The 23,532-nt window shown below is 38.3% G+C and overlaps 1 protein-coding gene across 1 annotated transcript; it reads left to right on the top strand.

Annotated features, from left to right (window-relative positions):
- Positions 1–424: 424 nt before the first annotated feature.
- On the top strand, positions 425–22,888 carry NFE2L2 (NFE2 like bZIP transcription factor 2). The gene is made up of 5 exons (XM_063429776.1): positions 425–641; positions 19,645–19,920; positions 20,016–20,108; positions 20,509–20,676; positions 20,996–22,888. Exons 1-5 carry the CDS (start codon positions 600–602, stop codon positions 22,184–22,186), a joined length of 1,770 nt encoding a protein of 589 aa, XP_063285846.1. The 5' UTR covers positions 425–599; the 3' UTR covers positions 22,187–22,888.
- The last annotated feature ends 644 nt before the right edge of the window (positions 22,889–23,532 follow it).

Below are 23,532 nucleotides of genomic sequence, written 5' to 3'. Positions count from 1 at the left end.
AAAACATGTATCCACTTTCATGAACCCAAAATAAAAGAGCCAAAAAACATATATTGAATACTGCATTATTATTATTTTTATTCTTAATACTTCCCCAATTAAATATACAATCTGTTCTGTTAAATATTTGAGGAAGTGGAACTAAAAAATATTACAGTAAAGAAAAAACATACCAATAATAAACACAACAATACTATGCATATACAGTACATATACATAAACACAATAAACAGAGTAAAACTTCTTTATATTTTAATAAACACAATGTCTTGGAAACTGTAACAGTGACAGGAATCAATCCAAATTTCCATCCGGGACATAACGTGTTAAAACAAAGGGGGCGTGGTTGGAGGGTGAGGGGTGAAGATGTCTTCTTCCTAGGTTTCGTCATTCCAGTGTGGGCGTGGCCCGCTTAATGCCGGTTTCCTATTGGCCAGCGGGCTGTAACCGTTTGACTTTGGCCGTTCTTGCCGTACTTTCCTGTCAGATCGGCACTCGGGACGGAGACAGCGAGCGGAGCGGCCGGACACACGGAGACCGACACACTGCATTCCGCGTATATTGGATTACACACCCGGCCAGGGTTACGGGCCAACACCATGACGGACATCGCCACACCGCTCGCCCAGCACACACAGCAGGTACGGGGACTGTCCGGTGACTGACATGGGGGAGGGGTGGACTGTCCGGTGACTGACATGGGGGGGAGGGGACTGTCCGGTGACTGACATGGGGGAGGGGTGGACTGTCCGGTGACTGACATGGGGGGGGGGGGGAGTGGACTGTCCGGTGACTGACATGGGGGGGGGGGGGAGTGGACTGTCCGGTGACTGACATGGGGGGGGGGGGGAGTGGACTGTCCGGTGACTGACATGGGGGGGGGGGGGGGGGGGGAGTGGACTGTCCGGTGACTGACATGGGGGAGGGGTGGACTGTCCGGTGACTGACATGGGGGGGGGGGGGGGGGGGAGTGGACTGTCCGGTGACTGACATGGGGGGGGGGGGGAGTGGACTGTCCGGTGACTGACATGGGGGGGGGGGGGGGGAGTGGACTGTCCGGTGACTGACATGGGGGGGGGGGGGGGGAGTGGACTGTCCGGTGACTGACATGGGGGAGGGGTGGACTGTCCGGTGACTGACATGGGGGGGGGGGGGAGTGGACTGTCCGGTGACTGACATGGGGGGGGGGGAGTGGACTGTCCGGTGACTGACATGGGGGGGGGGGGAGTGGACTGTCCGGTGACTCACATGGGGGGGGGGGGGGAGTGGACTGTCCGGTGACTGACATGGGGGGGGGGGGGGAGAGGAGGGGAGAGTTGAAAGCTTTCACCTTATAGGACACCCCATAATCACCCCCCCTCCCCACATCCCATCCCAGAGAGCTGTCACGGTTTCCTATGGGAGCTGTCGCCTGTCTGAGCTGTCACACCCACCTATGGGAGCGGTTACCCCCTTCCTCTCCGGGTATTTTATCAACACAGCCCGCATTGAAACCCACCGGATCTGTCACCCCATCTCCTTCCGCATGACTACCCGCCCCCTTATATGTACGGATCCCCCTTCATGGGAACAGACAGCTCTGAAACCCCCTCACACATGGCGTGTGCCACCATCTCCTTATCCTGGAGAGCTCCATCTGCCCCCCTCCATCTAGTAAGGGACAACCCCAGACCACTCACGGAGTGTGCTCTCCCACTCCTGGGCGAGAATCCCCCATTGCCCTCTCCATTCCCGGGAGTGCCACTCCTGGAGTGTGCCCCATCTCTAACATGCCCTGGGAGTGCTCCCCCTCACTCCTGGAGTGTGCCCCCCTCTCTCTAACATGCCCTGGGAGTGCTCCCCCTCACTCCTGGAGTGTGCCCCATCTCTATCATGCCCTGGGAGTGTCCCACCCCCTACTCCTGTCACGGCAGCTGAGCGAACATGTGATTCCTGGATCTGGTGATAACTGTAAGGGGGGAAGCGAGATCGTATTAACGCATTGATCGCCACAGAGAAGGACTCCAGGCTGCCCAGGCACTCATCATATCACCCTGCATGGGGATACATTAATTACAGACGTCACCCTTACCAAAGCCATCTTTATTAGAGGAAGTGATGCTTTCATTCCCTATAGTTTAAACACTAGATCCAGGTTGGGCAATCTGCAGCTCTATATGTATTTCAGTACCCTGGGCAAGGATGATGGGAACTGTATTGACCACAACACTATCCGTATTACCCTCTTCTCTATTGGCTTCTGTTTAAAAGGTGCATACTGGTTGCTTCTAAAGTTATAAAACCATGTCAAGTCTTAAAAACCCAAATATTATATCATTTTTATTTTATAATTGTATTTCTGATACACTACGATTAACAACAAATAATTAACCTTGCTCAATCTAACATGCATCAAAGATCACATTTAACCCTTTCATATCTCATAATATATCGGGACAGGACAGGTATAGCAACAAAAAGCTGATCATCTTGGTTTGGTAGTTTTACAAATGTTTCTGCAGAAGTTGTGGTGGCCAGATGTAGAATTTGTGGGTTACAGCTGACTTACTCCCACTGATGATTCATTTTTTTCCTGTTTCTCTATGTTGAACCAGTTTGATATTATGATACATATGAGAAGCTATTTTTTTGGCACTGCGACCATTGATGTTTATAGGACTTGCATTAGTCTGGAAAATTATTTACTAATGGTTACTCTTATCTAAACCAGAGATGGTCAAATGGGGAGAACCAAACTTTCATAGGACTACACCTACCATAAGACTTTGCCAGCTTTAAGGGTGGCGTAATCCTAGGAAAGCTGTCATTTGCTCTTTCTCAATTTAACAGTTGAAATGAATGTCTCCGAATGTCTCAAACTAATGTCTGTCTTATGATTTGGTTTCATTGGTCTCTCTTGCTTTTGTGCTGTTAAGTACTTGCTGTCTCTATCCTAGGCAACTGAATAGTGCATAGTCACTCGAGGGGCTCCTTGGGGGACTCACTGATCTCGGTGCCCAGTATTTTGTAAGAAACATGCACTCATTTTTCAAAAATATACTGGCCATGGAATATACACTTTTAGCATATAATTAAAGCCAAACAATGTAAAAGTAATATCAGGGAAACCAATTTAACATTTTAATTATTACTTGCCTGTTTCTCCCCTTCTATCGATAACATACTTTTTCAAATTAATTCAATGTAATTAATTGGCTCATACATTTTATGGGTATTAATCAGGAACGGACTGGGGCATAAGTTTAGCCTGGGTACTTAAAGGCAGAGCAGCAAAATATGAGGGGATGGATCCAAAGAGGGGGCGTGTTGCGCCATGAACAATGACCACACCCATAACAAAAGTGGGCACGCAAGTTTGATGTCCCTCCAGGGCAGTCCATGGCATAGAGCTCTGGTATGGGAAAAATGCCCTTTGTTTAGTACAGTGCAAGCAAATCTAAAGACTTGCTGGTAACTTGTCTCTGTAGAATACCAGAGGACAAAAGAGGGAAAGGGTTGGGAAGGTGGGATTGCATGTGTGGGGATTCTGTTTTGGGGGGTTACATTTGAGGGGTTGTGTGAGTTTGTAGGCTTTGTGTTGGGTTATGTGTCTTGGGATGGAGTGTGTGTGTGTGTGTGTATGTGTGTGTGTGTGGTGAGGCGAGGCTTGTCTATTCCTCATTCCCTGAGACTTGCCTTGGGCTGAGGAGATCCCTTGATCTCCCTTCCAGACATATATGCCTGATTTGCCCCATGACCAGTTTAGGCTTGGTAATAACTATTTTAGTTCTGAATCTGAAATCTTATCAAAAAGGAAGCAACAATATTGCTGAGTGAATATATAGAGTGGCTATAGTTGTAGGCGTATCCTATATTTAGCAGCTTTTCTGTCTTCACCTGTATGGAGTGGCTGGCCTTTGCATAATCATGAAAAAATAACACTGCAAAAGGATATTACATTAGGTGCAGAACGGGTGGGTATGTGTTTTCCACTGTTTGCAGTTTAACAAGCAAATGTTTTGTGAATATTTTTAAGTATTTTTAATGGCTTGGTTAACCCTCTGGGTGCTAGATTAGTGTGAATACTCATTATTTTATGATCTAAAATTGTTTAGCCAGGAATGGTATATTTAGCTTATCACTAGTGTAGTAGCCCAACTTAATAGTACTTATTTGATCAACCTTGGATGGATGACATACGTTAGTCACTTGACCTTACTTGGAATTAGATCTGTGACTTTGAGACCCTAAACCTGTAATCCTATCAATCAGTCTAGGACACCAACATTTAGTGTTTAACTCTGCCGTTGTGTTACTTGGAGTCTTTGAAAGATAAACCAAGTTTCCTGGGATTAGTCCCTAGCTATTTTAAATTATGACTTTATTTAGGTCTAATACCCCATAAAAGTTTTTTTTTTTTTTTTTTTTTTTTTTTTTTTTTTTTAAAAGCCTTTTTAAAAATGGATTTAAATCTTTATTTATGAATATACTGCTTCAAACTCTTAATTTCCTTATAAGGAACACTTTAGGCACAATAACCACTACAGCTCATAGTGGTTATGGTGCCAGAGATGCTGTTTAGTAAGGTTTGACTTCTTATCTGGGGTCCTCCAGGCACCGTGTGCTGCTTTCATTACTTCCTTATTGAGAGCCAGAAGCTTCTGTTTTCTGTCCTTAGCGAAGCCTTGCATTGCAGTGCTAGCCCATTGGCTGTGAGTGTTCACTTATTGTGCTCAGTCAATTGGCTAAGCACTGCACAGACAGACTACACTCAGTGAGGAGCGCTTCGAACACTTTCCATAGAAAGCAGTGGAGGTGAACAAGAACATGCCACAGACCCTTGTTCTAAAATAGTTTGACTCCATATGTTGGGGGCAGGGGGAAGAGGCACTCCTAGCACCATAACCACTACAGCTCTCTGTCGTGTTTGTGGTGCTTGGAGTGTTACTTTAATTCCCAATACATTTTGCTTGCCTAGTCTTCGAACTCTTTTTTTGTGCATAAATTAAACAAGATATGAGTTCTCGGCTACTATGTTCAGTAATAGAACTGTATAAATGACAAGAACGGAAATCTCTTCAAATTGGTGTTTTTAATGTTTTGTGGATAAGCAAAAGAAGCGGAGCTATACAAACTTAATGGACTATTCTTTTCAGCCTATGAAACTATGTAGTTATGAGTCTGATCTTCCATAGTGCTGTTGCTGTTTTGTATTCATTGAGAGCACCTGACTAGTGTACAGGACCAGTTAGAGGAAAGGTGATGCCGTACAATGCTCACTCTGCCCTGTCCAGTATGTTTGCTTCTTTTCACCACTCTCATTGTATATTACCTTGACAAGGAGTACTTTTACCAACATGCCAAAAGAAAGGGTGTGAACTATTCAGCCAAAGCCAATACATATTTCTGGTATTTCTTAAAGTAATTATTATAGTGTCGCCATATTTTGTGTTACTGTATAATGGGTAAACAAAATCTACATGTTTAGCCTAAAAGGAACTTGGATAAATTTACTCAAGAGGTAAAAATAAAGGTTGCATAAACTGGTGATCCAGGCAGTAGATACCATCATAGGTTAATCATGTCATGAAAGTGAATGCATGTATCATTGCATCACTATTAGATAATTTAGATCAAAGTGCAGAAAAGAACAACTCACCTTTTATTTCCTCTACTATCTTTTATAAAGTTTGTTGCTTTTGTAAAGAAAGATTGCACAATTACAATGTGCCTTTAGCGGCAGGTGAAATGTGTATTGGTAGCAAGAATATCATCAAATATCATTGGTTGACAGAATAGAGCAAATAATGGGCATGTGTCATTTGGCTACTGGGGCCAAATCTGTCTATCCCCATACCTGTCAATATGTTGCCACTTTGTGTTTTTTAAGAATCTTGAACAACTTTTCACTTCGACACGTAATAGACAGTAGGGAGATTTACAAAAAATAAGGCTTGGTTCTCGTCTTTTGGAAATCGTCTTTTAAAATAATGGAATGTTCCTATTGAGTTTATTGGTATAGAACAGGAGTCAGCAACGTATGACCATGTGTGCCATGCACGGCACTCGGGGTGCTTTTGCACGACACTCAAGGCAGCCAGAGACAAACAGACTCTGGCCTATCAGGAGTTCCAGTAGGATTTCAGATATTTTCTAGTGCAAGCCGAGCGAGGATTACAGGTCGTGAAGGACAATCCTCAATTCACACATTGCAGAACTTAGTTATCTCTGATCACTTCATCTCAGCACTTGTGAATGGGAATCTGCACTGGAGTAGAGCAGAAAGTAGCAGTTATCGCAGCTCCTGTCCTTGGCCTGTGCTTGGCCAGCCTGGTCCTCAGTGGACCTTGGGGAAACCACCCACACTGCTAGATATATACAGAACGGCAGAATAACACTCGCCCTCATACAAATAATACTCCAAACAGCCCACACAAAACCACAGTTACCACAAACGCAACACCACTGACAACCCACATACACACACACACACACACACACACAACCCCATAAGCAGTCTCTCACATGAAATACCATAAGCAGCCTCACACATACACACATCTACAAATACTCAATGTGACATTTCATCCACATACACCATTCCACAAGCAGCCCCCATACACAGCACACATTCATAGGTATCATACACAATACTGCAAAGTGCAAACTAGTCAAAAGAACCCAAATACAACATTACAAAGCAACCACAGAACCCATAAATTACACAAGCACAATATGGCAACATACACACCTCAGTTTAAAAAAATAAATAAATAAAGGACCGGTACGCCAAGCAACTTCAAGATCTTGCTTTGGCACAGTACTACTAAAATGTTGCCTTCCCCTGGTATAGAACTTTGTTCCATTCTTCTGTTACACTTTATCTTTCTCAGTCTCTCTTTTCCATCTCTCACATTTGTTGGTAAATTGAGCCGTGAGATGTTTTATTCTTAACAGAATTCATTTGCTTGTTTGCTAGTAGATTTTAAAGAAAATAGAAATGTTGGAGTAATCTGCACTTTGAAACCAATAAATATGCATCTGTTAATAAGATGTCTTTAATTCCAAGAAAAGTGAAGGAAAAAAAGGAGGTGGGGAAGGGGGTTACATAGCAATCAAGGTTGAGAAAAGACAAGTTCAGCCTTTCAAAAATCTAAAATCTTTGTCAAATGCTCGTGCTGACTGGATTGGAATTTCTTAGTATTAAACATGCAATCAAAATTATAATATTGATTCCATCATCAGCCTTTGTCAGTTCCCACTGTCCTCTTTTGTGATGCCTGTGAGAAGGAGGTATCTTCTCTTTGGTTTATCAAGGACCTCAAAGGAGTATATTTGCTCATTCATGAGTAGAGCAGTGTCAAGGGCTGCTGGCGAATAAAGCCCCAGGAGCTGAAGGGCAAGAAGGTGGAACCTGCTAGGGAGAGCTTTAGGTAATCATATTTGTTTCTACCTCCAGCCATGGCACACATGATAGGCATCTCACCAAAAGTGATGGGGCAGCCATAGTAGACACATATAATTGGAAGCAGCTTTTATGTGTTTCTGAACAAAATGCCAAATATATCTTTGAATTATTGCTCTTACATCTATGTCGCCACTCCCAAAACTTCTTATGGCAACAGTATAAACATTTCTGGTGATAAGTAGCTGGTTTGTTGATGCACTATGATTAATGGATACAAATATTTTGAAATGTGGTTAAAATAAAGTTTTCTAGATGATTCTTCTGTATGGTTGACTTGGTCAGTTTGTAACATTTTGATGTTATCAGAGGTTTGTTTAACTTTAAAGTGGCTCTGTCAGCTAAAACTTACCTTTCTCCTATTGTTATCTCTTCTCTTTCCCAATCTGCTCTTCTTCTTTTCTTAATTTCGGAACTATTTCTCGTTAAAACATAAGACAAAGTAGGACTACTACTATTTTTCCCGTGCCTGACAAATGTGACACAACGGTGGAGTTTAACTAAGAATGTGATGGGGTGAGAATGAGGGAGAAAAAAGTAAAGTTTAAAAATTAGAAATATTAAGTAAAAAGAATAGATTAGACATACGTGATGATTGATGGGGGTTACAGAATTATGATAAAGGCAGAAGAATAAGGATATTTTACCAACTCGTCCAGTTGCAAAATGGAGAAGACTGGATGTAATGGGAGTTAATATGGAGGGGGGGGGGTTCAATAAACTTTATTTAAATACATATTTCAGGCTGTAAAATAAATATATATATATATATAAAATAAATAAAACCAAATTGCATGACAGAGGCGCTTTAATAATTTAATAAAAAAGAAACTGTAATAATGGCATTTATTTTGCTGGCTTATGTTTAAACCTGTACGTTACTAAGGAGTGATTTGCTGTGTTGTGTATTGTTATTCTTTGCTTCTTTTCACCTTTTTTTAGTGCTATATTTTCTTACAGACCCACACTACATGATGGCTTGTAGTTCTTTTAGATGGCTGTGTATGTTAGCAGCAAATTCACAACCTCAGTTGTTTTAATTCCTATCACAGGAACATCTGACATCTCAGTCTACCATTAACCCTATTTTTATATAGTATAGTAAAAGTATATTTCAAACAGTACTGTGCAAGTCGCTTAGTGTGGATCATTAGCAATTTTAGCAGATCGTGGATTTATATAACTGGTAGATAGCATGCTTAAAATCCCTGGTGACTTAACATTTCCCTAGTGCTTTAGACATTGTGATGGGAGTAAGAAACCAAACTATTATTGTGTGCATTTAGCTCCAAGTATTTTAATATGTGCAAATGTGTTATCTAATGCTGTCTAGAGATAAGAAATGGCTAGATTTAGTTGTTGGAGCCTTTTGAGAAGCAAAGAAAACAGTGGTCTATCTACCTGTGTATTAGCATAGGGAAGGCGAAGTTCAAGTTTGCATTGATTCTGTGGTCATTGGAAAGCGGTGTTGGATGTTGACTACCCCCTTGAAGGATCCCTATTCCTGTGCGTGTGAGCTGCTATAGTCTCAACACAGCAGGGAGTTGTTGGGAAACTTGCGCAACCAGCCATGTGCCCTCCCCCTTCCACTTACTCTTCCAAGGACAGCTTTTCTTTTTAATGTGGTTTTTCTTCTCCTAATTGCCTACAACATTGATATTCTACAGACTGTAGTTAATGTAACAATACTGCTTGAACATGTTTAGGCAAGCAGCAAATTAGCACTCCCATTAGCCTTAGCCTAAGTGCCCAGCAGTATCACAGAAGTGAAATCTGTTGAGGCAGTGGTATGGTTTGTAGTATTACCCAAACCTTGACAATTCTTGTATTTACTAAAATTATGTCGATTCCATTTCGTCTGCAATTAGAGAAGGAAAAGGGGCAAATTTGGATAAAATCTGGCCAATTGATTAACTAATGTCCTTCTGAAAATATTCTTAAATCTTCCAGAACCCTGTTTTGTAAGTAAAAGTATTGTATAGTTTTATACAGGGTGAATAAAAAATCAGGACATCGTACTATCCGTTAAAAAGAGGAACTTGTTAGAATATGCTATTTTCTGTTTGGGTGTTTTTTTTGGAGGAGGGGTAGGACAGTTTGCATTATACTCAATATTCACTTGTATTGGAGAATACATTGGTGCCAAATTAATCTCCAATCAATAATTTAGTTTAATCTTATTGTTGCTGGATTGTTGGTATAGCATCTGCTTCTCTTCTTGTTTATTGAACAGGTTAACAGGAATGAAGCTTCGTTAAGTCTTGTATGTATGGTGTGGTCTACTGAAAGATATTTAGCGGTGATTCGCTTGGTATTTAGAGGGTTAACCCAAGCAATATTTTTTATTTATTTATTTTTGTGTTATTTGAAGTGGTCATGACCCCTGGAGTTTGTATGCACAGTGTTTTTGCAACGAAGTGCTGCAAGTTGAAGCAGTAGTCCCTGCTCCACTTCCATGTCAGCGACATCCGTTTTGTCTGTTTTTGGACAGAATCCATTGGCCGAGTGTCAGCTGTCACATCTGGACAAAATGTATATTACGAAGGCAGAATCTGAACTTCTGTGTTCGTGATATCTGTAACAAGGGACCAAAATTCAGGGAATTTTTGGTGTGACTCTCTTAAAAGTAAGATGACACTAGGGAGAGTGCTTGTAGTGGTTATGGCTTAGAGTGCCACAATAATTATAAACTCAATTTCTATACACCATTACCTAGCCCTAGTGTGTTGTGTTGTGAGTTGACAACTGCCAGATTCAGGCCAAAACAAGCTGAGATGAAAAAACAGATAAACAATTTGAGCTTAACTGTCTGGTTCCGAAAGGCTAGATGTTCCTCATCAGCCCCTGCCATACACTTTTTACCACTAGTATGGCTAAAGCACAATACTGTACTGTTCTTAAATATAAAGCACTTGTTTTACGAGGTACATTGTGTGCAATTTTACATGAATTGATGCAAATTTAGTGATAATGCCCCACAAAGACTCGTGTCCATCAAGTTCAGCCATTCCCACTTGTGGCCGACCTCTCTGCCTATGGATTATTATTTAAAACCTGATTTGTTTGTTTGTTCGGGTATTGCCACCCAGCTGGGAAGTGTGCTGCTCATTAACCTTTCTGCCCTCATTAACAGTGTGGTTAACCGCAGACACTTCCAACTCCCGAATGGTCGGCTGGGTGGTCGTCGTTCGTGTGAACGAAATGTGGCGGCGGCCATCTTGGACAGTCGAACGCCCAGCGGTGTTCATCGACAAACCCATGGAACTGATTTCGGACACTGCTTCCCACGAACACCACTGAAATCACGACCATCCGATACTCTGTTCCAAATTCATACGAACGCCGTGCCTTTCAGTAAATTGACAATGCATGAAAGGAACTGTACCAGATAGTAGACCCATGGAGCTCATTCGTTTAGTCGCATGCACAATGTACAAGACTTTAACTCCATGGCGATTGAACTATATGTATGGGATCTGAGCACTGTTCAGTTTTATTGAGCGCTCCGATCTAAGCTATCTGGGGATACGTTGAATGTGGGGGTTCCGTTCGATATATTTGGAAATATGTATTTTTATGTGTTTTTACCCGTATTGTAAAATGGAGGATATTCGTTAGGTCTGGAGGTAGTTGCTTCAAGCACTTAACCCAATTATCTCCAGGATAGAGAGGAGGAGTTGTACTGTTCTTGTGGGAGTGTTTCTATACTGTAAATGCATGTGATTGGCTAATGTAAAAATTGTCTCAGTCTTCCACAAGGTCCCTATGAGAGTTTCCCTTGCTGGAAGACCTGCATAACATGCTGACATGTAGCCCCCATTAAACAGATCCTGCTTGACCCTCAATACAGAGCCTCGTCTCGTACTTGGGGGGGATAATTCGTATGATTCCTGTTCGGCGCTTAGGAGTGTTCGGTAGCTGAGTTCACGTTCGGGAAAAAGAACCGCTTTGGCGGCATTAACCCCTTCCCTACTCGGGGTGCCTTTATGTTAGTATTGGAACATTTTGCTACATTGCATTTGATTTTGCATGCTGTAGTATCATTCCCAGAAGACATATTTTTTCTTATTGCATTAAAAATGTAAAATGTCAGCACTATCTCTATTAACAATGAGTACCCAGTCTTCATTTAAAAAAAACTAAAACTATTTAAATAGTAGTCCTCACAAAGTTACTGGACTGAAAATAATATTATAAGCGTTGGTCATGAACACCTTAAAATATAGTGCAGCTATGAAAAGGCCGTTCTACTTATCAGAAAGTATAATTGATTTAAAGACCAATGTAATTAAACAGCATTACTTAATTGTTATATCATTTACAAGGTAAATCCTGAAACATAAATGTAAGCACAGTTTTAACACCTGGTCAATGCAAATTCATGTGAGCGAGACTAGTGTTGGCATTGAAACTAGGGTGGAAGTAAAAAGTATGTTCTACTGTGTAATCATTCTGCTTTCTTCACAATGACCCCGTAGTCTGTAGGCAGCAGGGGAAGGTAAGTTTTACTTGCCTCAAGCCGTTTTTCACTGCTTCCGCGATGTTTTTTTTTTTTTTTTTTTGGTCCTCTTCGGCCCCTGGTGCTTCAGTTGCCAGGAGCAGCATCAGTGCGCTAGAGTACAACATGGAGGTCTATGGATGATCTTCAATACATTGATGTCTGAATCCCAAGTGACGGCTGCTGGAATTTAACAAAAGTCGATGGCGAAACGTTGCCTTTCGTCAACCTCAGGCTTGTCAATAAGACAAAGTAGTCCTTACGTTGTCTAATGGGATCTTTAGATTAGGTTTGAATTTAAGTTAAATTCCAACTCCATATTGATCAGTTTATATCTTTATGAAATACTGTGACAGATCTGCATTAATATTCATAGTCACAGTTTACCAAGCTTTTGGTAACAGTAATGTTAAAATGTCTACAAACACTCACAGCATTAACAATATGACTATGTAGTGATATTTGTAAGTAAGTCTATAGATAAGCCCCTAAAGTGAAAGGCTTTATTTTGTGTGTGTGTTCCAATGCTTGTATTTTAAAATTAAATTTAAAGGACAACTGTCCCCTCAATACTATTTTAATATAATAATCCTTTAATCAAGTTTTGAGATTAAAAAAAATATATATATATTTTTTTTTAAATGAAGTATAAAAAGGAGAAAAGCTTATCCCTCTACCTTTAGTATATGACAGGATACTTTAACGTACATAGACAGTGTTTGAAAACTGAGTCAGCGTGTAGCGTATGAAGCAAGGAAGAATATGGAGACTAAGTGTTGGTTTTCAAGCACGGTCTGACCCAAGTTGCATGTATATTGCTTAACTCCTAAATGGCAGAGAATTGAGCAGTGAGAATGCAGGGCATGATCTATACACCAAACTGTCGCATTAAGCTAAAGTTTTTGGTGACTATGGTTTCCCTTTAAGGCATTACCTACTTATACAAAAAAAACAATAAGCTTCAACTGTGCTCTAAGAATACACATTACTCAGGCGACACCGTGTCATGAAAGATGATTGGGGAGGGTAGAGATCAGAGGCTTGCTGCTTCCCGGGATTATTTTCTAGTCTGTCCTGAATGTTTACAGTAGGCTTGACCATTATTACCTTAAATTCTTGTACCTTCAAACACTTATAAACAGCTTGCTGTTTTTTTTTTTAATTTGCTGCACAAACTTGGAAACCAGGATAATTTCAACATTTTACTAATATGACGTAAAGTCCTTATTTTGTTAAGACACTTAACTCAAAATAAAAAAATAAAATAAAAGTTGAAACTTCAAATGTCCATATATAACATTAGTATTAAACATGGGCAATGTCACAGCCAATCAGAGCAACCCATAGTATATAACACCTATAGAGTGTATGTTTTTTTGTTTGTGTCTCTCTCCGTTTCTGAGGGAATAAAGACAGAGTTAAGCATAATATAAGGCTCTGTGTCTTTATAAAATTACAGGCTAAACTAGCTGTTCACATTTCTTAAAGGAACACTATAGTCACCTAAATTACTTTAGCTAAATAAAGCAGTTTTAGTGTATAGATCATTCCCCTGCAATTTCACTGCTCAATTCACTGTCATTTAGGAGTTAAATCACTTTGTTTCTGTTTATGCAGCCCTAGCCACACCTCCCTTGGCTATGATTGACAGAGCCTGCATGAAAAAAAAATGGTTTCACTTTCAAACAGATATAATTTACCTTAAATAATTGTATCTCAATCTCTAAATTGAACTTTAATCACATACAGGAGGCTCTTGCAGGGCCTAGCAAGCTATTAACATAGCAGGGGATAAGAAAATCTTAATTAAACAGAACTTGCAATAAAGAAAGCCTAAATAGGGCTCTCTTTACAGGAAGTGTTTATGGAAGGCTGTGCAAGTCACATGCAGGGAGGTGTGACTAGGGTTCATAAATAAAGGGATTTAACTCCTAAATGGCAGAGGATTGAGCAGTGAGGCTGCAGGGGCATGTTCAAAACTGCTTCATTAAGCTAAAGTTGTTCAGGTGACTATAGTGTCCCTTTAAACATTGAGTGCATTGTTTATTCTCCTAGCCTGACACTTGATATGGTAGTTACCAGGCATCAGAGGCTATCACAGAGGCTGCTAGATCTGTTTCAGAGGCTTTGTCTTTCTCTTTAATTAGCTAAAGGTTTATTAATGAGTAATTACACATCCTCCCTGAACCACGTCATCAGAATGTTGGTGTCATACAAAAGGACACTGGCTAGAAATTGTACATAAGCAAAATAGTTTTACAGGCTTATTTAAATCTTTAGTGGTTTTATATATTATATGAAGATTTCCCACTATATATCTTGACAGTCGAGTCCAATCTGTCCAGATGCAACTTCTTGGAGCTTAAAGGGACACTGTTGGCACTGTATCTGCTTCATCTACTTAAACTGGTTAGAGTGTTTGGAATCCCCTGGTGCCATCATTTCATTCAGCATTAAACATCATTAATGCATTTGTTTTAATGCTAAACTAGAGCCCCATGCGGCCCATGCCCTCTGTGCTGCTTTGGTTAATGAGGAAGTATTGGCCTGAGCAGCAATAGGAAGGATTGTTGGTTGAGCGTTTCAGCTGGCTGATTTTAGCCTATCAGAGCTCCAGCTGACAGTATGAAGGGAATGACAACAAGGAAATGTGTAATGTCTGCCTTAGCCATTCCTCCAGAATGGGCCAGAATTTGGACGGCCTTTTTTTTTAGTGTTAAACTGCTTGAAAATTCTTTAATGCTGAGTGGAGGATTAAAGTGACTACAGTTTCCCTTTAAAACAATACAGTACAATATTATTCACTAGAGTGTGCATTGACAGCGATTCAGAGTAAATTTTAACATTTAGTACAAAATAGGTGACTTGGAAACATTCCTCAGTCCCCTCTGGTTTGTTTCTCGATTACCAACAATTCACACTGCGGCAGTTAATGCCTTTGCATGATCAGATAATGGATGTAATTTGAACTGCTGTAACGTATAGCATGGCGTGTTAAGTACATTTGTTTTTATACTGGCCTAGCATGGGCAGAGCTACTTTGTGTATTAGTGTAATATGAGCTGCTGGTTACGTCTCTTCCTAAAATACTAATGTGGAATAATAATGAACGTACACAGAAAGATTGCTGTATAATGTGGTTCTGATGCTTGTTCTGCCTTTTCTACTACCCATGGCTTATGAAAGCCAGGACTTACAGTTGCTGTGGATTAAAACTATAATTATGCTTAGACAGGGTTGGCTGGGTGTCATGAGATGTGAAACCACACCATTTGCCAGTTCCCTTCTCCTGATGTTGCCCAAAGTTCTGCCCTTTCTTTGTCTGTTACTGTTGAAATATTTACTGGAATCATGTTTAACGGTGGCAGTTCCTTATTATTGCTATTTCGCCTTGATCAGGACCCTTCTAACTGTATTCTTACACATTTAACAGACATATATTAAATTGAGAACATAATCAAAATGTTATTTCTAAAAAAACTGAAAATTGATCCTAATCATATTAAAGGCAAACAAAGTTTACCCGCCACTGCAACCATGGCATGCTCTCCAGGACTGATTACCAATGGCAAACATTTGATGAGCATCATTAAAACCCACAGATAAATCAGCAAACCTATTTGTCCCCTCAAAATCCAACAATATTAATACTTCTATTGGAGATATGGTCATACAAAGGAATCCCTTAATGCTAATATAATAACATCTTTATCCACATGATATATAGATCCCATTAACATCTGTACAATATTAAAACGTGTGTGTGTATATGTCAGGATTATTCGGAATGCCCTTCTCTCTGATTAAATAGATTGGCTTCTTATATTACATATAACGTGACACTGTTATTTGCTGACAAGATAACTAGTAAGCCTTTTAAAAGCTTGAAATTCCTGAAGTGCAAATTATTTATTATACATGGGGGTGGTTGTCAAAGTGTGTGTGTGCATTCGTTCGTTCTTCAACTGGCAATAGACCAAGTACCCCATAAAGCTCTCTTTCTATATGGGGAATAGTAAGGACAACCAAGACAGTTGAGTGGGTAGACGGGTATATCCTCACATAACCACTTGTAATAGGAAAACTTAACATGGCATTTTTGAGCAAGTGCATATATATTCTGTATTCTGTGCTGCAGTGCTATGGCTTTTTCTCACTACTAAAGTGTTTGTATCCACACAATTTAGAGTTAATTAGTTTTTTTTGTTTTTTTTTCCCCATGCCTTGAATGTCAGTATTTTATGACGTTTTTGCTAAACAACTGCATGAAAATTGTGTCTATTTTTCTCACTATGGAAATGAAGCACTAGTCCACTTAGTGTGGACTGAATTTACTCATGGGAACTTTTTTTGCTACTGAGAAGTGCCTGTAGAGCATCCATGCTTTTTGGAAGATATATATATATATATATATATATATATATATATATATATATATATATATATATATCGTTGACGTTGTGGCAGGCTTATGCAATGTATGATCATATAATGTAACTAAATCCCCATTATTTTTTTTTGCCTAGATTAGGTGTTTTTAAAAACTAATAAAATCTGTCAACATTGAAGTTGCTGTTTAGTAGATAGGAGAGTGCGCTGGATCTTGTGTATTGTTTATTATATATATATATATATATATATATATATATATATATATATATATATATAAAGATTTTTGGAACAAATGGTTGTGAGATGATCTCATTGGACGGTGTTACAGCATTTTTGGTGTTAATTTAACATGTTGGTGTTCATCTGTCTTTGTGGGTAACAGAGTTAACTTTAACATATGCACACATTTTAAATTACAGTGTTATCTCTTCTACCAACTGCACAACATCAGAATTCTGAGAAATTTACCATTTACTGACTTTTTATATTCTCATTGGCAGAAACACCAAGTTCAAACTTCAATTGTATCCCTCTCTTTAATAATAATTTTAATAATTCTTCTCTTAATTTGAGAATTGATTATTAGTTCTTGGTATTTTAAACCCCTCCTATGTTTATTTTGCTTTTTTCTTAATGCGGTCTGTCAGTCATCAGATATAGAAAGGAATGGCGTGCCGGAATGTGCACAGACTTGATTCTGAGGGTGGAGCCAAGACTATGAATTGTGTACTGTGGAACTTTGTACTTGTATCCTAAAGAATATGGTGGGTTATATTGGGGAGTGTGGGGGGAAATAAGGGAGTTTAATGCAAGCCAAGAACAGGAATCTGCAGTCCTGTATTGCTTAGAGACCACACAATTCATTCCTCACAAGAGATCCAGGAATAAAAAAAGTCTGTTACAAAAATACCAATCTGTTTGCACATAGATGTATGTTGCCACCAACTGCAGGTCTGCATGTTTCCGTTCCTGTGTGGCATTATCAAAAACCTTTTCCAACTTTCAAGATTTCAAAAAAAAAATTTTTTTTTTTTTTTATAATGAAGTATATATTTTAAATAATGCTGTGTTACAGTGGTTTCCACATCAGTTCTGAAGGATTGGCAAAGGAAGTTAGTGATGACTCAACTCTGTTCTAATGAGGACTCTAAGATGTTTAAACTACTAGAATCCAGCTTTCAGAACAGATGTAGATTCTGATTGGTTGTAACACGGTTTGTTCTTCTCTGGACTGGGCTCTGATATAGACCTTTGACAAAACTTTTGTCACTGAAATTGTATCATGTGATCTTCTAGAATTCAATAAGACAAGAAAGAGGCAGGAGTATAACTAAATGTACTTTTAAACATTTCCATCAGACACCCAAATTATTGAAGTTTAGTCTGTTAGTCTTAATCATTTTTTGGTATATAATACTTTGTAAACTGACTCATGGGGGCGTAACAAGATTAATTTACAAAAGTGCAAATTTTTATTGAAATCTGCTAATTTTTTTTGTAAAAAGGGAGGAAAAAAAAGCACACGTTTCACATATAAAGCAAGCTGAATTGCGTTTGGCGTCTGGAGTGTCCCTTTAATTATTTGATACTCCTAACATAGTTAAAACTACTTAACCATCATTATAATAAATAACTTTGAGGAAAATAACTATGAATAGATAATGTTGTGCTCATTTTCATATTCTAAATGGCTGTAATATGTAACAGATTGGCTACTGATCTTAGGGTGTTCGCTATTAGGACATGTATAAATCCATATTCTCTTGTGTTGCTCGTGACACAAGCTTTCTGTCCCACTTCAACTATCTCTTAAATCTACAGTCCTTTTTCCACATCATTGCTAGTGGCTCCTTTTTTAATTTTTTTTTATATTTTGTCAGTGCTGCGATTCTGGCAGGTCTGAGATCTATAAAATTCTAATCTTCGCTCTGCCCTGAAGAGCCTAGTTGAAGGATACTAGGAACTGTGGAAAAAGGTTAATCATTTAATGTAATGTTTGGTGATAAGAAGCGGCTTTCTTCTCAATAAACTTTGATCCGAATAAAGTCCTGTTAATTGTAACCTTTCACACAGCCAGAAAAAATGCTTTACTACTTGTTTTTCAATAACTACATTGATGCAGAGAACAGACTTCCTGTAGTCGTTCCTCCTTATTTTCTCATTTTCATGTGGCATAATACATGTGACTGCACCTTGTGAGGGGAAAAAAACCCTTATATTTCAAGTCCTAGGTTTTAAAGGCATGGTGGACTCAAACTGTGCAAAACTTACTTTGTTTGGCCGACTGTAATCTAGTTATGTGTTTAGCATAGGTTTGCTTTATATAAATTTCACCTAATCAAGCAGTTGTACATGTAGCTGTAATTAGCAGTTGGAATCTCAGTTTTAAATTGTGGGTGTACCCAACTTTTCTTATTTTTAGAATAAAAAAAAAAAAAAGACAGACTGCAAGATCTGCTTAAAACTTGCTACACACGGTTTGAGCAGTTTTTAAAGTGATGTCTAAAATTACCTGCCGGCTGCCAACTTGGGTTACCTCCCCTGACTACATATGTACTTCATATGTTCATTATTGGTGTGTGTGTGTGTGTGTGTATATATAATTTCTTTTAAATGCAGGCATGTTTTCATTTGGGGCATATCTAATAAACTGTGATATAGATTTTTGATTTGATTTTTAGTTTATTTTTTTTTCCCAGTGGATTGTTCCTTCTATTTTTTTATTTCTTGAGTTGAGTGATTAAGTTTACTGCATAACATCTCATGTGAATTCTCCAAACATGGAACAAGCAGCTGAGAACTTGATTTTGGGGGGTAGGAAGTAGGCGCAAATGTAAATCATGTGCCTATAAACACTTGAAATGTAAATCTGCCTTGGGCACAAAATAGATTTCTTATGGCTGGGCCACTTTAAGACCTCAATTTAGAATTCCCAGTCCAGTTTTGATGGATTGTAAAGTTCTAATGTACAGTAGAACCTTCTCTTAGCTACTGATGGTTTAATAAAAATCTTTTTGCCACTGATTGTATAATTAAACTTGATACATATAATAACCAGAAACCCACAAACCACTGGTAAATACAAACACTGTTTGTATTGTTTGTTTACTTGTCACGCATTTAGTATTCGCGTATTACTTAATATGTTGGACAAGAAGTAACATTTCAAAAAAACCTTGTATTCGCTGTATTCCAATTGATAGATAAAACATAAAAAACTAGTTAAGTGTAAAAGTATTTCTTTTAATTTTTTCTGTTACTATACGATTATTTTGTAACTTTTATACTATATTCTCGTGTTTTCCTTTAGGATATGGATCTCATTGATATCCTTTGGAAACAAGACATTGATTTGGGAGTTGGCCGTGAAGTTTTTGACTATCAACAAAGACAGAAGGATTATGAGCTTGAAAAGCAGAAAAAGCTTGAAAAGGAGAAACTAGAACAACTCCAAAAGGAACAAGAGAAGGCATTTTACATGCACCTGCAATTGGATGAAGAGACAGGCGAATTCATTCCTATGCAACATGCACCACCTGTGGAGATAGCAGCAGTAGAATCTGCAACACTTACCAATTCCTTGCAGGTAATTAGCTGTTGTCTTTTTCAGTGAAAGGACTATATTACTAAACACATTTTTCAAAAATGTCAAAATAACATTTTTTTTCCTTTTAACTCTAGAATAAGGATAGTCTGGGAACAGAATCCACCCTGTCTTCTGAGGACTTAATTTATCTTCTAACTGATGCATTCCCCTTTGCGGCTGATAGTGAGGTAAATTTTGGCAAAAACACCTATATTTCTACTCTTGTTAATTGCTTTCCAATATTACTTTAGTTTGTATTCAAAAAGGGTTTGTTTCTATTGTAATTAGAATGTTCTCCTATTTAATCAAATAAAAAATACCCATTTTGAAGAAATGCTATTGAACCTAACCATTCACCAGTTTTGTAGAAATTTAGATATTTATTTTTTTTGTAGTGGAGCTTGTTTTTAAAAGAAAAGGCTTGCTATTGAAAATTCTGTCCCTGGACAGTGGAGACCAATCATGATCAATTTTTTTTATTTTTGCATTCTAAAAATTAGTCTCCACAATCTGACATACTAAGTCCAGGAGGATGGATGAAAAATGTAATCAAACCAACTCAGAATGTATGTATGTTCTGTTCTTCAGCCATACCAACCATGGGTACCAGAGGCACCAATTGAAGGCAACCAGAACTTTCTTTATTCGGGACCAAACGTGGAAACAGACAGTTTGAAAAACACTGTTGCTGGTGGAGAGAATGTCCATGAAATGGAACAGGCTTGGCAGGAAATAATGTCTATTACAGAGTTAAAGGTACTTTTTCTATCGTATTCTAGTAAATATTTATAATCTACATAAATGCAGTTTATAAATTTATTCTAGTAATTTAATCGATTAAAAAAAACCCACTGGAACCAGATGTTTAAGATTAGGTTAAGAGTGGATGTTTGGTTGCTAATAATCATGGAATTTGAAGTGACAAAACACAGGCAAATACAATTATCATTTTTTTTTTTTGGCAATTAATGGTGTGTACCAAACTACATTACCACTTGTGCAATATTATATGTCAAACGCTTGAGAAGTTCATATGTGCTTCTAATGTACATTTAACCTTTTTTTTTTTTTTCAGGGTTTGAACAATGAAATGAATAATATGATCGATTTGAGTATGTATTCAAATACAGAATGCCCGGCCATGACAGACACTGCAAATAATTACAGCTTTCTCAATCCAATGCCGGCTATTGAAAAACCAATTAACAACATTATTTCAAATCTCCCCAACAACTTAGGGGCCTCTTTTGCTACTGGAATCCCTGACGTAAACACAAATGCATCCTTCAGCATGGATTCCTTCTGTGACAATCTCTTGACCTTTATCGACACAAAATTGACCAATGTTGTGCCTTCAGAAGTTGCTTCGAACCAGTGTCTAAAAGAACTTTTAAATGACACAACTGACATTAAAGACTTGTCATTATGTAAAGCTTTCAATGGGAACAGTACACCAGAATTTAACGATTCTGATTCTGGGATTTCAATCAACACAAGTCCATGTGGGACATCACCAGGACAGTCTATGAATTCCTCACACTATGGTGATGGTCATTTTGGCTACAGTGATTCCGAAATGGATGACATGGACAGTGCGCCTGGAAGTGTACACCAGATCCTTCCAGAAAAAAACAAAAGTACAATTTCAGAGGATGCATTCTTTTCACTCTCACCTTTCATACCACAAGACATGGTTTCTTTCGAAATGGATGATCTCGGCCCATCCGCTAATGACCTGGTTACTGCCCCTGGCCACTCAAAAGCTCCATTTACTAAGGACAAGACATTAAGTCGTCTGGAAGCTCGTTTCACTAGAGATGAGCAGAGAGCCAAAGCTCTCAAAATACCATTCTCTGTGGATAAAATTGTTAATCTTCCTGTGGACGAATTTAATGTAATGATGTCCAAACATCAATTCAATGAAGCTCAGCTTGCCCTCATTAGAGATATCCGGAGGCGTGGCAAAAATAAGGTGGCTGCCCAAAATTGCCGAAAGAGAAAAATGGAAAATATAGTAGAGTTGGAAAACGACCTGGACACGCTGAAATATGAAAAAGAAAAATTACTTACTGAGAAAGGGGAGTACAATAACAGCCTTTTTCTTCTGAAAAAACAGATTGGTACCCTCTATATGGAGGTCTTCAGTAAGTTACGGGATGAGGAAGGAAAGCCATATTCCTCTCAAGAATACTCTCTTCAACAAACAAAAGACGGAAATGTTTTCCTTGTTCCCAAAGCAAAGAAGCTTGAGATTAAGAAAGAGTAGTAGTGTGCTAGTTTTTGTAGTTTCTTCTTGTTCATTTTGAATCATGCTTAGGGTGGGTAAATGGGATCTGCGTAAGGGGTATATAGCTCTCTCAAAACTAGCATCCTTTTTACTTAATATGGACAAAACAAAGACTTCTTAAGAAAAGAAAAAAAAAATTGCTATGCCAGCCCAGTTCAATTTATTTTTTTAGACTGTCTCAGGATTCAATATGTATAATCAAGTGTAATAGAAAATTTTATTTTAATGTAATAAATATTTACTTTTGTTTTGTCTTTTTGTTTGTTTAGAGACTAAGTTTGAAATGCTAATTCCACATTTATGTGCTTTTACAAACTTTGAATACATTTTAAGTTTGCTACCCACCAACTAGAGCCAAAGCAAGCTTTCTTATTAATATTCTCTCTATCATTATTTGGCATAGAGAGGTTAACTTTGTTCATAGATACTGACCCATCTATAACGCGAATTAAACAGGAAGGGTTTTGTCTTTTCATTTGGCCTTTTTAGGCCACATTTAGTAAAAAAAAATCTCTCCAGTTATTCAGTAAAATGGAAATACAATTATTTTCAGTAGAAGTTATCTTCTAAAGGTAACTAAAAATGAGGGCATTTTAACTGAACACGGGCTGTGTATGTATTGTGTACCATGTTATCTTCTTCAGACTGTGTGCACTCTGCAAATAAAATTCAGTTTAAAAAAAATAACTTCCAATGTATAGTCTCGATTTAATATTTTTGGATAAACGAAAACTTTTAAATTTTCCTTCAAAATATTCAATGTATCTATTTTACAAATATACAGTAAATCATTTGAAAAGCTTTTCCAAAGATATTAAATTGCAGCCCATGTAGGATGTTGCAGAATATAAACATGTGCATGCTTTTATACTACATGCATTAGTTCCTTACTAGCACCCTAGTGTCTTTATTAAGAACTGTAAATAGCGCAGTACATCATATTTATATGAATATATAGAATTCCTATTTTGTTTGTCAAAAAATATATACCAAAAATTTACTACACTAAGCATAATTTGATGAATAAATTTGTACATTCAAGTCTTTTTGTAGAAAGAGCTTTATTTCTTTAACGCATCCTTTTTAATTTTAATGGTTTTATTTGTATGTTTTCATTTAGCAAGACAGATGACCATAAATAAAAAAATTAAAAAATCAATTTGTTATTGTAGTCCCTGTGTTCATTTTAAATTGTAACATTAAACTTTTGTCATTTATATATGTTATAATCTATATACTAGGCAAGCACACAGAACAGATTGTAATGACCTTCAGACATGCCATTATGGGTTAAATGAGCTTTTTGATCAAATCTGGTTCTGGTT

The sequence above is a fragment of the Pelobates fuscus genome, chromosome 8, assembly GCF_036172605.1.
Source record: "Pelobates fuscus isolate aPelFus1 chromosome 8, aPelFus1.pri, whole genome shotgun sequence".
In the NCBI taxonomy this organism is placed as follows: Eukaryota; Metazoa; Chordata; class Amphibia; order Anura; family Pelobatidae; genus Pelobates; species Pelobates fuscus.
This window is presented reverse-complemented; position numbering and strand designations above follow the sequence as displayed.

Coding starts and splice junctions, on each gene's coding strand:
- NFE2L2 (XM_063429776.1), top strand. CDS start 600: ATGACGGACATCGCCACACCGCTCGCCCAGCACACACAGCAG. Junction 19,921..20,015: donor CACTTACCAATTCCTTGCAG/GTAATTAGCTGT, acceptor TTTTAACTCTAG/AATAAGGATAGTCTGGGAAC. Junction 20,109..20,508: donor CCTTTGCGGCTGATAGTGAG/GTAAATTTTGGC, acceptor TCTGTTCTTCAG/CCATACCAACCATGGGTACC.